Source organism: Echiichthys vipera, assembly GCF_963691815.1.
Source record: "Echiichthys vipera genome assembly, chromosome: 15".
In the NCBI taxonomy this organism is placed as follows: Eukaryota; Metazoa; Chordata; class Actinopteri; order Perciformes; family Trachinidae; genus Echiichthys; species Echiichthys vipera.
Window position 1 is genome coordinate 7,481,503 of NC_139840.1, and position 15,934 is coordinate 7,497,436.

Consider the following 15,934-nt stretch of genomic DNA (forward strand, 5'->3'; position numbering starts at 1 on the left):
AAAGGAACAGAGACGGAAGAAAACTGGCCGGGCTCGGAGGCAGAGAGACAATCTGCTGAGCCCTCTATGTGCTCAGAGCTCTTTCTGACACTGGGAAATGTGTCACTGAGAGCACAGACGTCTCACTGCCATTTCCCCCCTTTTCACTTAGCACGAGAGATGAACTCTAATTCAAACCACTTTCCACTTTATTTTCCATATTAAAGGGATATTTTTAGAGAGCATTTTTCAATCCACTTAGCTGATTCTAATGGATGCAAGTCCCCCTCCCCACCTTAAGCTCTGGTACCACTGCTGTCTCCAGCTGCCAACTTAAGGTCAAACAAATTTTCATTTAGCATCTGCTTTACTAATGAACCAAGTAGCTTTTGTAGACTCTATCCAGTGCTGCGGGTCACAAATTACATTAACCTTACTTTATGGCTTAAATGGGATATGCATTCAGCTTTAGTTTGAGAATTGATATTATCCTTGGCTTTGTGACCCACAAGATGACATGTTTTAGTAAACAAGCACCTATGCCTGGAAGTGAGTTACCACACCATGTCATTATGCTGTTAAAGCCCATGTATAATGAAAGGAGTGAGGGGGTCCATTAAAACGTCCTCTCCATCAAGGGCAATCCACTTAATGGAAGAGCTTGTTCTAAGGAAAAAACGGCTGTTTAGAAATGGGTGAGAGGAGAATAAGAGAGGGATGAGAACAAGCTAAAGAACGAGCAAGAGCCTTACACATTTGAACGCACATGTACCGAAGCGTTAATCGTTAACTCATGACTAGCGGACTCTTTTGCGTCTGTAGTTTTTCTGTGGATTTATTAATTTAGTAACATGTGTGGTGCTTTAATCAATACTCCAGTTATGATTACAGTCCCAATTACAAAGTCTACTTCTGGTCTTTTCCATTGTTTAATTTCAGAAAGAGACTTGTATTTCAGTGTTTTGCGCGTAAAGCTGGATTTTTCTGTTACTGAATATTAATCAGCTCAGCACAGTTTTAGCTTTGTTTAACATCTAGAAGAAGTAAATATTTGTTCTAACTTAATAGATGCCAGCTTGTTGCTGCTTGTGATCATATCATGAAGGAAAAAGAAAAGAAATTATGAGGGCAAGACCCAGTAAAATCATCAAAGGAGCTATTTTAATGTAATTTTACAGGTGATTTTTTCATGGCTAATATGCCTTTGTATAGCCCAGCAGTCATTATGCGAAGTGAGCTGTACACATTTAACAGTGGACAAAACACGGTCACCTTGGATACTTCAGTTCTTACATTCTTCTTAAAATGCTTAATAGCATTAAATAACATTATTTATATTAGAAGTATTATAAAAGTATATTCGTGAAGCAAGGCATGGTTTTTACTGCATAATATTCCTGATATACCAAACATCCCTCTACATTTGCGAGCGAATATTCTATCACCCAATAAGGAAATATTAATATCATCCAGCACTTAATGCTAACTATACACCCTTATATGACAAACAAAATGACAGAAAGTGTCATTAGCCTCCCTCATGTCTTTGTATTTTCCCAATAGTGCTTTTCTATTATTCCTAAAAAGGTAGAAAGACACTACTAGTGCTTCGCTGCCTCAGTGAACTTGGTTCTATGAAACATCAAATGAATGAGGGGATTGCTGGTTTCTTACATCAGAATTAGAGATAAAACGTCTCTCTCTAGGACTGAATTAGGGCAACAGCCTGCCTGATAACGCTGGTGGTATGTTTCTGTGTTGCATGGGGGATCATCAGACCTAATGTGTTAGCACTAATCAATAATAAAACAATAGGGGAAGTTGTGCGCAATGACTACCTAGCCTGAGGCAAAAACAGCTGGTGACTAAGATCACCATGGCAATTGCCTGTAATTACTAATTAGCAGCCAATCACATTAGATTCTCTCACTAAAACATCTCCCAGTGGTTCAATTAAATCCCATCTTAATGAAATTAATAGAAGTGGAGGGAGCGTAATTGAGAATAAACTTTTAATTAATTTCCATTACATCTGTTTGTAGAGCACTGCAATCTATTCCCAATGGGTTAATATATAGAGGACTGTTTATATTTTGGTGTATTAGCTGTGTGTTTCATAAAACTCCAGGTGATTGTCCTTATTATGGGATTAGCGTGTCTGAAAACTAATATGAGAGAGCAAACGATGTGTTACCTGGCACAGAAGATGCTGAGTAGATAATGCTCAACAGTTTGACAGCTCTCTACTGACATCTATTGGCCACATGTATTTATCACAAGTGTCAACCTGATGCAATAAAAGAATGCACTAAATTCAATTGGGATGTATTTTGTCCAGTTCATCACAGGGTGGCGCCATAGATAAACCATTAGATTTGCTGCTGCTCACTCAATGCCACTTATGAATTGTTACTGAATTATAGCCTAAAGGAAATGTCTAATTATGATCTTTATTTTGCTGTGAAATAGAGCATTAAGTTGTGGTTTCTGATTATAAATACTATCTATATGAGCTATATTATTACCTCAAGCAATCATGTCATTGGTCAGTCTAAATAATCAAGTCTCAAATGACCTAGGGTAGTCATGGCAACATTGATTGCGAGGTTTACTTTCCCAGAGACCGACCACTCAACACATCATTAGTAAAGAAATCGATATCACTAATGAGAGATGTTCTAAATAGAAATCGAAGTCTAGTAAGTTGGGAACCAAAAGTAAAGCACATTTGGCCCACAGCCAGAGAGGCTGACCTCAATTAAGGTTTTAACATCCAGGTTGTACCTAATGCACCCCAGAAATCGCTTCACTTTAGAGTAGGGGCGCACTGACTAACTATGCTCTCATTAGACTAGAGAGCCTTGATCCAAATGAGCAACAGATAGTTGGTTTATGCCCCGACAAATGTCATTTACATTTTCAAATCCTTCTTTAAAAAGAGTGGCTCCATGGTATCAAATGTGATATACAAACTGGAACAAACTGTTAAACAGCAAAAAGAAGAGCCACCAGGTGGCAGAAAGGTACTTTACAACAGCAGTTTACATTTCTTAGAGTTTACGAGGTGTACCTGAATGTACCATGAGTTCACGATGAAGTCCCGTCAGAACCCACAGGCTATACCATTGTTGTTATTTTTTCAATTAACTCACAGGGAGGGCAACATGTTGACAACACTGACTTCAGGGAAGCAGGAAGATTTTCCAGTTTAGTTGTTTCATCATCATCCCAAAAAGTGCAGCTGCAGGCTACTGGTTAGCTAATGTTTGCTGTGGCTTTAGCTGCCTGGTATCGCCAGTAAGCTACACTGTGCAGTCTGTGTGTGTAGTGTTGTGTCAGAAGCACACAAATAGGCGGGGGAAAGAAAGAAAAAAAAACTGAGAGAATGGCTGATGCTGATGCTTTTGATTTCAATCATTTCAATTGATTGATTACGATATTCGGTTCAGAACTGAAATTGTGACACCCCTTCTTAAGGGTTAAAAGTAACACCCTTTTCAAAGGGTTACTGTTATTATTTGGACTGTAATGATTGTTGCAGTGCATTATAATATTGTTATGTTTCACAGTTCTTCACTGATATATAGAGTATCATATATTTGGGCTTATTTGGATAAAATATTATATAGAGAGTAATAAAGTGAAAGACAACATAATAAAGAGAGGAACTTTAAAAGATATGTAAAAAGGTATAAACTCCTTTGTGAAGACTTGATTGTGCCAGATGGTCTTCAATGAAAAGGTTGGTACATCTTAGGTTTTAAGATCCTAGAGAAGACACTATTTGTCTTATCCAAACGTACATCCAGACATTTCAAGACTGCAACATACACCATTTGACTGATTTAGCTTTTCTTCAACAAGCTGCTAAACATATTTTATTATCACTGTTGCGTAAGAAAATTAAGGTTAATTAAAAACATTACACTAATGACAAAAACAAAGAAACTCTGCTTACTTTTCCTCCACCTGCTTGATGGGGTCGGTCAAGTTGATGGTTTCCATGGTGAGCTCGACTTTGCGCACGCTACCAAAGAAATCTGTGATCAAGGCACTTCCTGGGTCCCTCAGGAAAAGGTCGGTACGGTGGCCCGGTGTGGACACACACTGACTCTTGGGACATACTTTGAACTGAGGAAGCAGACAAATCATAAGCAGCGTGTTAGAAATATGTAACTCGATGATAAAGACAGCACACAAACAGCCAAAGTTGGGGGCTCTATTCCCATCACTCAAGAAGACCACATTAAATATTCCAAGTATGTTAATACTGAAATAGATTCTGTAATATCTAGTCATCACATCACAAAGAGATACTATTGGCAGTGTGGCCTGAGTTCAGATGAATGTTTGGCCTGTCTGAGTGGCAGAATGGATGATGCTCTGTTCCGCGGAGACTTCCGCCACAAAGACGGGACAAACACCATTCATCTGAACACAATGCTCACGTTGCCATAACAGACCTGCATTAAAATGGGTAAAGTGTCTCTTTAATTGGATGGCATAGGTCACTTTTGCCAGGGGACAGGGGATTTTAATACAGCGTTGAAGGGTGTGTGTGTCTCCTACTTTTCAGACATCAGCACGGATAGTAGCCAGCTGCATCGAACATGGCTAAAGCCTCAGTGGGAGGTGTTTAAATATGTGAAAGTGTGTGAAGAAGATTAGAGTCAAGGAGCATGACATCTGTGCATGTCATCGGCAATTACAAATCTTTCACTTCCTGGTGATTAACCACTCTTGGGTTAATCCTCTTAAGTGTGTGATTAATCGGCAAGATTTTCGACTGGGCTCTTCATTTAAAAAGAAAAAGAAAATCATTAAACCGAGGTGAATATTATCACCATCAGCCAAACAGGACTTGTTTGGTGGACGACTTTGTTTGGAAGGTGGAGGCAATTTCTGTTTCCTCAAAGGGCAAGCTTTTGCAGACTGGATTGAAAAAAAATAAATGTGGGGCTCATCTGGGAAATCTATAGTATCGATCTTTAATTCCACAAAATAGCTCAAGAACAAAGACTGCATCTCGAGAAACAGGACAATTGGAAAGAATAATAAGCATTAGTCAGAGCACATTGATTGAGCTCGGACTGAGTGCCTGAGTAAGGATTTGAGGTGTTTTGATTGTAACTCCTGGTGGGGCAGGGTAGGTGGTGGTGAAGATGAGGAGTGGACCCTGCAGCCAGTGGATCTCTGCAGAAGTGTAAAAGATGAAAAAGGAGGTGCTGCTGAGATAGAGCCCTTGCCCGGGGCATTGTGTACTCACCACGGTATGTGTCACGGCCAACAACCTTAGCACAGTATCAGACATTCTGTTTCAAATACAGAATCCTGTGTGAGTTTCATTCGGCTCCTTTAGGACCAGAAACTTTAAAAACACCACACAGGAGGGGGGGCAAGGCAGGACAGATACTTTTTCACTATTGTACAAAACCTCAAATGCTTTCACAGGAACTGTCCCCGGCCAAAGTCCATAGGCCATATTCCTGTATGAATATCTGTTATATCAACTAATGATTATTTTATAATGGTTGATCTAACAATTATTTTTGTCCTAAGCATTTAATCCTCATTGAGAAAAAGGCACATTCCTATTTCTCAGACGCCAAATTGAGGATTTAAAATTGCTTGTGTTGTCTGACCTAAATCCAAAAGTTAGTGCTAAGTAAGTTACCTACAGCAGTATGAAATCAAAAAGAATCAAATAGTCACATTGGAGAAGCTGAATCAAGTGAATGTTTGGCATAACCCTGTTATGGTTAATTGTTGTCTATTCATTTAGTTCACCCATCTGATTAATCACTTAGCCAAGTAACTGTCGCAGCACCTCTTGTATTTCTATCCTATGCTGTATTGTAGCTCTAAGTAAGTTACATAAAGAAACCCCAAACACAATGTGTTTATGTAAACATCTGCTGCTTAAGTGTGTGTACGTGCATGTCTATATGTCATTGACATAGCAGAATGCACAAACACTTATATACAACTCATTGGTGTATATGCAGAGCAGACATCTATACAAGTGTGCATATTTATCAAGTAAAAAATGCTAAAATGCCTGTATTATTGATATAACTTGAATTATTTTGGTTTTGGACTGTTTATTCTCTATTTTCTAACAATTTAGAGACTAAACAATCGATTATTAGAAGAAATATAATTGATTATGAACAACATTAGTTGATGCTTTACGGTATACATTCTCTCTGACGTTGTCTAAAAGGCATGCACATCCTTACCAGGTCATTCATGTTGGCTTTGCTTGCAGGGTGGATGTCTTCCAGGAACTCCAGTAGATAGAAGGTGTAACGGTCCATCAAATGGACTCCTATAGCCAAATCTGGCTGATGCTAGAAATACAAGAATAAGAATATTTAATATCCAACAGCACAAGTGTTTATAGTTTTGGTTCAGAACTCCTCGTTCCCCGTTTTCAAGACACTGCAAAGTATTTCTTTGTATTATTAAAACAAGCCAAAGGTCACGTGCCATTCCCCACAAATAATTGCTTCCCCTCAGAATACATGACAAAAATATTCCACTTCCATGTTTTGATGCACAATTAGTGTCATGTAATCATGTCATGTGTAATTTTTAAAGTCTGATAAGTGAAGTTCGGCATCGTGACTGCCAAAGACATTTATAACTGGAGACGAACCTACAGCTGCATATCAAACCGAAATATTCCAAAAATAAACTGGTTTTAAATGTATGGGAGGAATGAAATTAGTGGCAGGGTGCCATTATGAGTGAAGGCCATCACCTTAAACGACAGTGATTTGAGTGATCAGAGATGGTGTCAGGAAGAAATAAATAGCACCAACACAAATTGCTGGGTATTGACATCAAAAGAAAAATATTTTTGACAGCTCGTCTTCAAACTATGTCACATTTGCTTCACCCCTTATCAGTGAGGCAACATACCAAGTGACACGGCTGTCATTCTGTACTGTGGAGAGGTTATAGGTGTCAAACGCATGTCAGGTTTCTGTTTTTTATTATCTTGTTGAATGCAGTCACAGAAAACAGAAAAAAAAATGTTTTTAAATGATTTTTTATGAGCTTTAACAGTGAACAAAAGTAATCTGATGATTAAAAATGGGTCATTGTGATATTTCTCAACAACCAACACACAAACATTTATATAGTACATTTTGGAACTTATCTGAAAGACGGCGGTCTTATCTGTCTTTCAATGAGACTGCTGCATCCAGCGTTACATTTCATTCACTGTGGAACTAAAGCGTGTCAGTGGGAAATGAATAAATGAAGAATAGATAGTGTGGAATTAATTTGGGGTAAAAAGTTTTGGTAGTTTTATTCATGTGTTGCTTCTAGAAGATGTCCTGTGAATAAGGACCGGTTTTATTTTGATGCAAAGATTAGCATTAATTAGCAGGGATGTCAAACAATATGGAAGTGAAAGCAGTGCTCTGTCTATTTAAATGTAACTGTATTAAAAAATAATTTGCTTTACCCTTCCATTAAGTTTCCTGAAAATTGGGTCATGGGTTTTTCCGTAATCCTACTGCCAGATCAAACAGAGAACAAACAGCCAAACCCAGCCAAAAACATAACCTCCTTGGCGGAGTGATTTCAGATACAGCCAAGTTTTTAGACAGGGGTAAACAAAAGCCTCTTAGTTCGAACTGGTGATTTACCGGGAACAAAGACATTTGCTGCCAGATACTACTCATCTGTAGCAAACTAATTAAGCTAATGTTAGGTCTACGAGTTGGTTACCCAGAAAAACGATTTAATGTTTCCGGGTGAGTTTTTTTTTTTTTTAAACAAGAACCCTGTATATGCACTTGATAGCTACATATATGCATGATATTGTGCTGAAAGACTGATGTTACGGCTACATGTCCCAGGCACTAAGTTAGCATTGGCACAGTAACGATCCACGGGCATGGAAATAGAGAAGCAGCATTGTCTTGTATTGCAGTGTGGAGCTGGTTAGTCTTCTAATTATTAGTATGATATGAAAATAACCTAAGATCCCACTGTTATTTGGCTTATACATAATGCTGTTTGGGGTGCGACACGGTGCTCTGGTGGTTAGCACTGTCACATAACAGCAAGACAGTTCCTGATTCGAATCTGGGCTATGTGGAGTTTGCATGTCTCTGTGATTTCTTTCCGGGTTTTCCAGTCTCTGTCTGTCTCTATGTACCCCTCGATAAACTGGTGTCCTGTACGCCGCCTCACGCCCAATGACACGACCCCTTATCGGGGATAAACAGTTGCAGATGATGGATGGATAATGCTGCTTACATACTTAAGTATGTTTTCAGTTGTATTGTCTCAAAAGAAAGATTTAGGATGAAGACTAATATAATGTAACTTGATTAGAAAATTCAATGCTATCTTGCTAACATTGACTCTGGTTGTTTAAGTGTAAATTTCCCCACATGTAATAAAGAATGCTTATTATGTCCAAATTGCAGAAAGTTGGCATTTTAGATCTTATGATGGGCGTGAGTGTGTATTAACATTGTACTCAAGTTGCAGTCTGCTATCAAACCAAACTGCTAATTAGAAAACCTGACAAACTGGATTATTTTAATTTAATCTCCTTCACATGAGGGCAGGTAACTCACCGACAGAGAGTCCTCTCCAACTTGACTGCTGGCCAAAGCCATGAGGTTTGGAGAGTAGAACCTCTCATACATGGAGGCGCCCTGACAGGTGTCAATGATGAAGAGCAGCTCATTGTACCTGGAGACACACACACGCAGGAACATGAACATTCTCTCAAGACTGATGAGAGAAGACACAGCTGGCATATCACTCGTCCATTTGTTCCAATAAAACCGGGTGTAACACAAACCTTCTAATCATCTTTTATACTGCAGTTGCCATGGTGACCAAGAAAAACCAACAGCTTAATTCAGTCCCTCTAACACACCCACACACACCGTTTCTCCCTCCCTACATCAGCTGCTGCCTTCCTTTCCTCCATTCTCCCTTTCTTCCGCTATTAAAAGACAGAATTCTTTATCTTGTTTACGCAAACGTGATAAGACTTTTATATCCAGCTGACTGAATCAAGACGCTCTGGGTATGATCAAGGGGGTTGGCCAAATCTCTATGGTGACTGTAATTTGGCAGTTCAAGTCTGCAATTATCACATCAGCATCAAAGCTTGCATCACTAAGCTTTTATCTAGCAGCCTGGGGCCTGACTCAAACCCAGTCACTCCATTGATGGACAATAGAGGTAGCAGAAAGCCCCTTTTGCTCATTTAGTGTCTTGCTATGAACAAATGACACACCTTAAAAAGCAACCAATGCCATTATTAGACAAAGAAAAAAAAAATCTCTCCTTCATAAAGAGGTTGTGTTAAGTTAGGAATAATGTAGAGCAGATAATATTGCAAATTATAAAACGGATGGCTCGAATCGAGCAATTTCGATTGGTTGTTAGCCGTGGCATAAATCCTGTATACCGCGGCCCATGACGTCCACTATCTTCTCTGAATTCTATATCACTCGGCTTTCACCTTTTTATACAGTGTAGGAACTTAAACATAAACATGTTTATAAAGTGATTGGTTAGTCTAATTTTTTACAACATATTTAACATAGCCAACGTTAGCTTAAATTGACTGGTGACTCAATGGGCAGCAGAAACGATCTCTGATGCTTAATTCTGTCCATAGAAGTTCAGTAGATATCTTAGTTACAACACCACTGAGCTAGCAAAGCGGTTTAGTGTTTATATATGCTGTATTTATTCAGTTTGAGAAACCTCACAAAACCTCTACTGGTTAAAAGTTCATTGTTTTTTGCATCCTGAACAGACACAGTGATATTGAGGTATGCTCTGCTGCCAGATATAACAGTGATTTCATCATGTACTGACCCTGAGTACACTTCTACATCACAGCAGCAAAAAGGATATTTCAACCACTGGAGTAAATCAAAAACAACATTTTGAGCAGGTGTTAAATTACTCCTTAAAAGCTCCAACTTTCAGTACCAAAACATTGTTGCAGGTGTTATAAATGAGAGAAACAACATGCAGCTGCACACTGGGTAGCAGTTGAGCAAAGGGCTATTAGAAGTCTGTGCCACCAAATCAGAACAACAAAAAAAGCAGTTCAAGTCCATCTCTACGAAAGACGCTCCCACAAAACATGTGCACATCTACAGGTGGCTAAGTTTCATGTCATTATGTCTGTTGACATGCTGCACAGCTAATTGGCCCTCAAGAGGAAATAAGGACTTCTAGAAGAACCATAGTATTTGATGTTTCTTCACGAGGCTCATCCGCTTTTAATTTATGTCATTTTCCACTTTATTTACCTTCTTTTCTGCCACATCTGCTCAAAAGCGTCAGCCAGCTCCACATTACTGATCTCCTCAGAGTCCTGGAACTTCAGGAAGCCATTTCCGCCATGGCCTGTTAAACAAACACCACCATGTCATTAATAATTCATTCACCTCTGATTCATAATGCAAAAATATGAATGGGGAATAAAAAGATGAACATGAAAAGAGCTGGCAGCAGTTCACACTGTGAGATAAAAAAAACTGAAACCCTGCTCCAGCAGAGAGGATTGTGTCTACATTCAGCCACAGATAAATAAGATAAATAAAGGGTTTGAAAAGAATATGACTCTTTCAGCTATAGATCTTTAAAATACATCAAGACTCTGACACGACCTGAATGATGTGAGGTACTTCTTATAAATATGTGGTAGATTATGCTCAGTGTCAGGTAATCAATTTACAGCTTTCTCTTTCTGGTCTGCATTTCAATTGTGGTGAAATAAACATTCCATCTAAAATAATACTAAATTTCTTTAGATTTTTAACTATTAGGCCATCTTATGGGGGTATTTTTCTCATTCTCATACAGGACTAACCAAACATAGATGAACTGAAGTCATGTTAAGAAACTATATTTCAAACTCAGCCACATGCAGCAAAATAATCGACAGCTTGTTACCCCAAAATGCAATGGTGAGTTCTCTTATTATGAGGGGTTTCCTGTAGCGTTTAATGGAGGAGGTGGATTACCTCACCTGAAATAAAGTCCACCTTTGCCAGCATGATAAAAGTTAATTAACTCAAATTAATTTAAACATTAACCCTTGAGGAAAAAGCAGAAGCACATGTTCTGTTGTTGAGGCCATCATCTACAAACTGAAATGATGACAGGACAAGATGCATGCAGATCTGACTGATTCAGCATCTTCTGCTTCATAATTTCCTGGTGGAAACCTTGCAATGATCTTGCGCTCTTCACCTACATGTACTGTAACTAGAGCCATAAGGACTGGAGCACCCCCTACCTGGGAAATATAAAGAGTCTTCAGCTAAAGCAGAGGTGTAAACAACCAGAAAATAAATCACAATGCTTCAGTCACATAAACACTTATCACTGAGCATCGAACACTATTTAAATATAAAGAGTGTAAGAATCTGATACGGCCAGGACGATATCCTTTTTCCCCAATTCCATACCATCACCATACTTGGGTACTTGCGATTTTTGTTTAGTTTTTAAAAACTATACCACGGGAAAGAGTTGAAATCACATATTTTCAACATATATGTAGTCAGAGATGTCCTGAGGTCAGCATTTCAAATATTCGGGAATGTAGTCATTTCAAGGGATCAAATATAGACATTTATTCTGGTAAATCTCTAGATTGATACAGTAAAAATGCTTGAATTGTGTCAGTGATGTCTTCTGCTCAAATCTATCAGTCATCATTGGGAATAACAGCAACCCAAAAATAAATAAATCAAAGATTAAAGACATTTCCCTCATAACTAAGTGGTATTTTCTTTTTATAATTTATAAAAGGACACAAGTAGATATAATCCTATTACCATAATCTCATTTCCATATTATGTAAAAAAAAAACTCTTTAACACTTATTTTGAAAACCAGACGTAGTCACACCTGTAACTTTCCATCGGTCACTGATCTCCTGTCAGTTCTCTCCATCAGCTCAATCTGGGCTGATCGAATGCTTGAAATAGAAGCATCAGTAGATATGGATGCACGACAGTTGTAGTGTCGTCTGATTGGACCACAGGGATTTGAATAACAGCTAGTTTGACTGCAGCTGCAATAGTCTTGCGTTGCCAGTCATTTTGCTGTTTTGCGTAGATGTGACGTCCCATTACCCATAAACTACAACAATAAAAGCAGGAACGTCCTCCTAAATCCACATGAAGCAACTGAATCGATTCAGGTATAAAAGAATACATTTATAAAATCTTTCGTAAAGAATCATTATACTGAAGTGAAACGATTTTTCCCCCACCCCTAGTATTTGAGGTTGTATTTGTCCTTTAATTACCTGTCAGGTATATGAGGATGTTGCTCCGGTCATCAGAGAGGAGACGCTTGGAGCGGGGAGTGCTGGGCGGCAGCCTGCCAGTCAAAACACGGAGGAAGTTCTCCACTGTCACCTGAAACGTGAACAGGATATGGCAACAATTTTCACAACCTAGCAAGGATTGGAAGTCATACATTATATAATGTGCATCTTCTAATCTAATGCATGCAGACAAATGTTTAATACAAGAGTGAGCAGATTGGGACTGTAAAAACATGGAGCATCATTTCACCTGTCAAAGCTTTTACCAATGAAAACACTAACGCATTTCAGTAGGGTCAGTAAGTATATGATAACTGCTCTACTTATCTTTTAATTTAACTGTCAGAATCAATTACTCATTGTATTCTTTTCTTCTTTTTCCCTCTCTTCATCTTCATCAGCTTCTCTTGCACATGATTGCCATTTGACAGCAAACATGGATAGGTAGTTCAGTGTTTAGTCATATTTGAAAGAGCAGCACAAAGCAGAGTAAATAATCAAAAACGAACTGTGATAAAGAGAGGATATGCCATCGAGGCTCCACCTTGTTGAAACAAACAAAACATGTGGGTGCTCCTCCACTCGAGAATGCAAATGATAAAGTAATTTCCTGCTCAACAGACGGAGCAAACACTCGACAAACAGTGTTGACGATAACACCATTCAAGTCCCTACTGCACCTGTATAATATCTGCCTACAAGAGATGTTATATAGTACTGTTTTTATAAAGCACATTAAAAATACGTATACATTAACCCTGCAGTTAGCCAAATATGCAAGTTACACAACTGAGACACACACGCACGCACGCACGCATGCACACACACCTCTAGCCTAGATATTTTTTCAGTCTTCATGATATTGATTGTAAGAAATGACTTTGAAACAAATCGTAAAGAGAGAAACTGCTAATAAAGACATTTTACAGTTGTGTGTATAACTGTCTGAAATGTGAACCTACTTCATAGCCTCTGTAGTCCACCTCAACGTCATCACCGTACACATTCAGCTCCATGTTCTTGTGGCTGAACACTGTGGCAGGTTTGGGGTTTCTGTGGTTACAGGCCATGTCATCAGCTAGCATGAGAACTATGTGGCTGGAGAACAAGGGAATGACAGAGACCATTCAATTATTACATGAGAAAATAAGAGAAAGGACAAATGCAGCGTCCAGTCCTAAGTTATGTAGTTAAACATCACGGGGGGTTGTATCACATATTTCATATATATATAAATATATATATATTGGGGAAGGATGGTGTATTGCCTGTACTCTTAATTGTTCTACACATCATCATCTGCTCGCAAAATTATATACAATGCTCCTCTCTCTAGTGTAGAAAATACAGCCAATAAACAGACAACTTAAAAATCAGGCAGATACCATATACAATTGCAGTGCATGTTCTAAAGTTAAGCAAGCTCCCAAATATTAATAGCAGAAATCCTAATCATGAGTAAAGGGTTACAGTTATTATTATTATTGTTATTTCAGGCTGCAAAACAAAAAAGTGACTATTTCAAAAGGGTATCATAACTTTCTATATGCGGTGTAAATCTGCTTCTAAACATCAACAATTTACAACAATAAATCATAGCTCTGTCCATAGGTAACTGGGCTGGGAACTGGAGGGTTGCTGGTTCGAGTCCCTGAGTGGACCATGAATGGAGTGTGAACTGGTGGCTGGAGAAGTGCCAGTTCATCTCCTGGGCACTGCCAATGTGCCATTGAGCAAGGCACTGAACCCCCAACTGCTCGGCCGGTCACTGGCAGCCCCCTCGCTCTAACATCTCTCCATTGGTTGCATGTATATAGTTCCTGTCTGTGCATGTGTGTGTATTTCGGGCCTGTGTGTGTGTGTGTAACATGGAAAATAATAGAGTGAAAATTGAATTTCCCCATTCGCGGGACTAATAAAGGAATTCTTCTTCTTCAATGCCTGCCTGTGCCTCTAGACTACCATTAAATGAGAGATAATGAGGACAGAAATGGCCTCACACTTACCTGTCAGGAATGCCCAGCCTCTTAACACTTCTGTAGACGGACAGAGTATTGGCCACATGACGGTAGTTGAACCAGAATCTGGATGTACACACCTGTGTATGAAACACAGCCGGTTTACGAGGCACCAACATGTTTCTGCTGCTCCCGTCAAACACACACAAATCAATAAACAAGTACTTAGCTAAAGATGCGACGTTAACTTGAGCTTTACTCACCAGCACAGCCCAGTTGTTGGTATGACCACTGCTGAAGAACTGCCCTGCGTTGTCCTGACAACCAAGTGGGGCAAGATTAATACATGTATATATTGTTTTAATACATCTAGTTTCGGCTTAAAAGCAATCAGACTCATCGTCAACAAACAGCTAGCATGACAGCATAGAGAGCTAACAAGGGGAGCGACATTTCAGGTACAATTCAACAAAAAACAAACTAATTCGCGGGATATTTAAAGCTGCATGAGACCAAATATACACTCACCTCGATGTTAATGCCATTGGCTGATAAGTATGTGGACAATAAGCTCAATAGAGTGAGTATTTTCATTGTGCAGCACTGTTAGCTGTGGGCATCAAGGAAGTGAAAACTGACGACTCCGCCCAGTATGTGCTTCCGGTAGGACACATGTCAAAATAAAAGCCTCGGTAATAGATAATGTGGGAGGACAAAATAAACCACATCAATTTGGTGACATTGAAGGTAGGCTCATACGGCTGCTCTGTCTCAGGGTTATGTGCCAAGACATTTATTGTAGATGTAGAGCATAAAACACTGTCCTTTTTGTGATACTGTTTTCTAGCTGAAATTAAAATTGAATAAGGGTCTGGACCATAGACTGAGGATACAGTATTTCCCTCTGGTCTCCTGCTGTACATGTTCATACAGATTTGATATCCTCACGGATACAAAGAGTGCCCATATGATATAGCTTGCTCAACCTTTTTGGAGCAGTAGCTCAGTCCATAGGTGACTTGGCTGGACACCGTATGGTCGCTGGTTCAAGTCCCTGTTTGGACCATGTATGGCGCGTGGGCTGTTGGCTGGAGAGGTGCCAGTTAATCTCCTGGGCACTGTCGAGGTGCTGTTGAGTAAGGCACCGAACCCCAAACTGCTCGGGGCACCGGTCACTGGCAGCCCCCTCGCTCTAACATCTCTCCTTAATTGCACGTATATAGGTCCTGTCTGTGCATGTGTGTATTTTGGGCCTGTGTGTGTAACATGATTAATAATAAGAGTGAAAAAAATTAAATTTGCCCGTTGCGGGATAAATAAAGTAATTCTTCTTCTTCTTCTTTTTGCAGGTGAGAAAAACAATTGAATTTCACAGATACACATACAGTATATTCTAAACACAGTTACATTGTATACCTAATAGTTGAAAGTGGAGGATAATTATTGTGCAAAAGCAAGATTGCTGAGAGTGACCAGTAGAAGATGTGGTTAGCAGATGGAGCCGCATGTGTGGCCGTGATTTGTTCAGTGTTGTGGTTTATTTGATTTTGGATTATGTGGCAATTATTATTGAAGTACAGCACTAAAGGGCATAGAAGAGTGCACAGATGACTGCCTGTCTAATTCAGCGAATCATTATTTGGTCCTATATGTC

At 39.2% G+C, this 15,934-nt stretch overlaps 1 protein-coding gene across 1 annotated transcript in view; it reads right to left on the reverse strand.

Annotated features, from left to right (window-relative positions):
- The window catches only part of pigk (phosphatidylinositol glycan anchor biosynthesis, class K), a 31,477-nt gene extending 16,554 nt beyond the window's left edge, over nucleotides 1-14,923 (reverse strand). The window contains exons 1-9 of the mRNA XM_083928365.1: nucleotides 14,809-14,923; nucleotides 14,544-14,597; nucleotides 14,329-14,420; nucleotides 13,285-13,420; nucleotides 12,302-12,413; nucleotides 10,290-10,386; nucleotides 8,583-8,700; nucleotides 6,219-6,329; nucleotides 3,938-4,110 (exon numbers count right to left, since the gene is read on the reverse strand). Of these exons, the coding sequence (XP_083784491.1) occupies nucleotides 3,938-4,110; nucleotides 6,219-6,329; nucleotides 8,583-8,700; nucleotides 10,290-10,386; nucleotides 12,302-12,413; nucleotides 13,285-13,420; nucleotides 14,329-14,420; nucleotides 14,544-14,597; nucleotides 14,809-14,874 (959 nt within the window). The 5' untranslated portion in view covers nucleotides 14,875-14,923. The remainder of the gene's footprint in view (nucleotides 1-3,937; nucleotides 4,111-6,218; nucleotides 6,330-8,582; nucleotides 8,701-10,289; nucleotides 10,387-12,301; nucleotides 12,414-13,284; nucleotides 13,421-14,328; nucleotides 14,421-14,543; nucleotides 14,598-14,808) is intronic.
- Nucleotides 14,924-15,934: the final 1,011 nt, after the last annotated feature.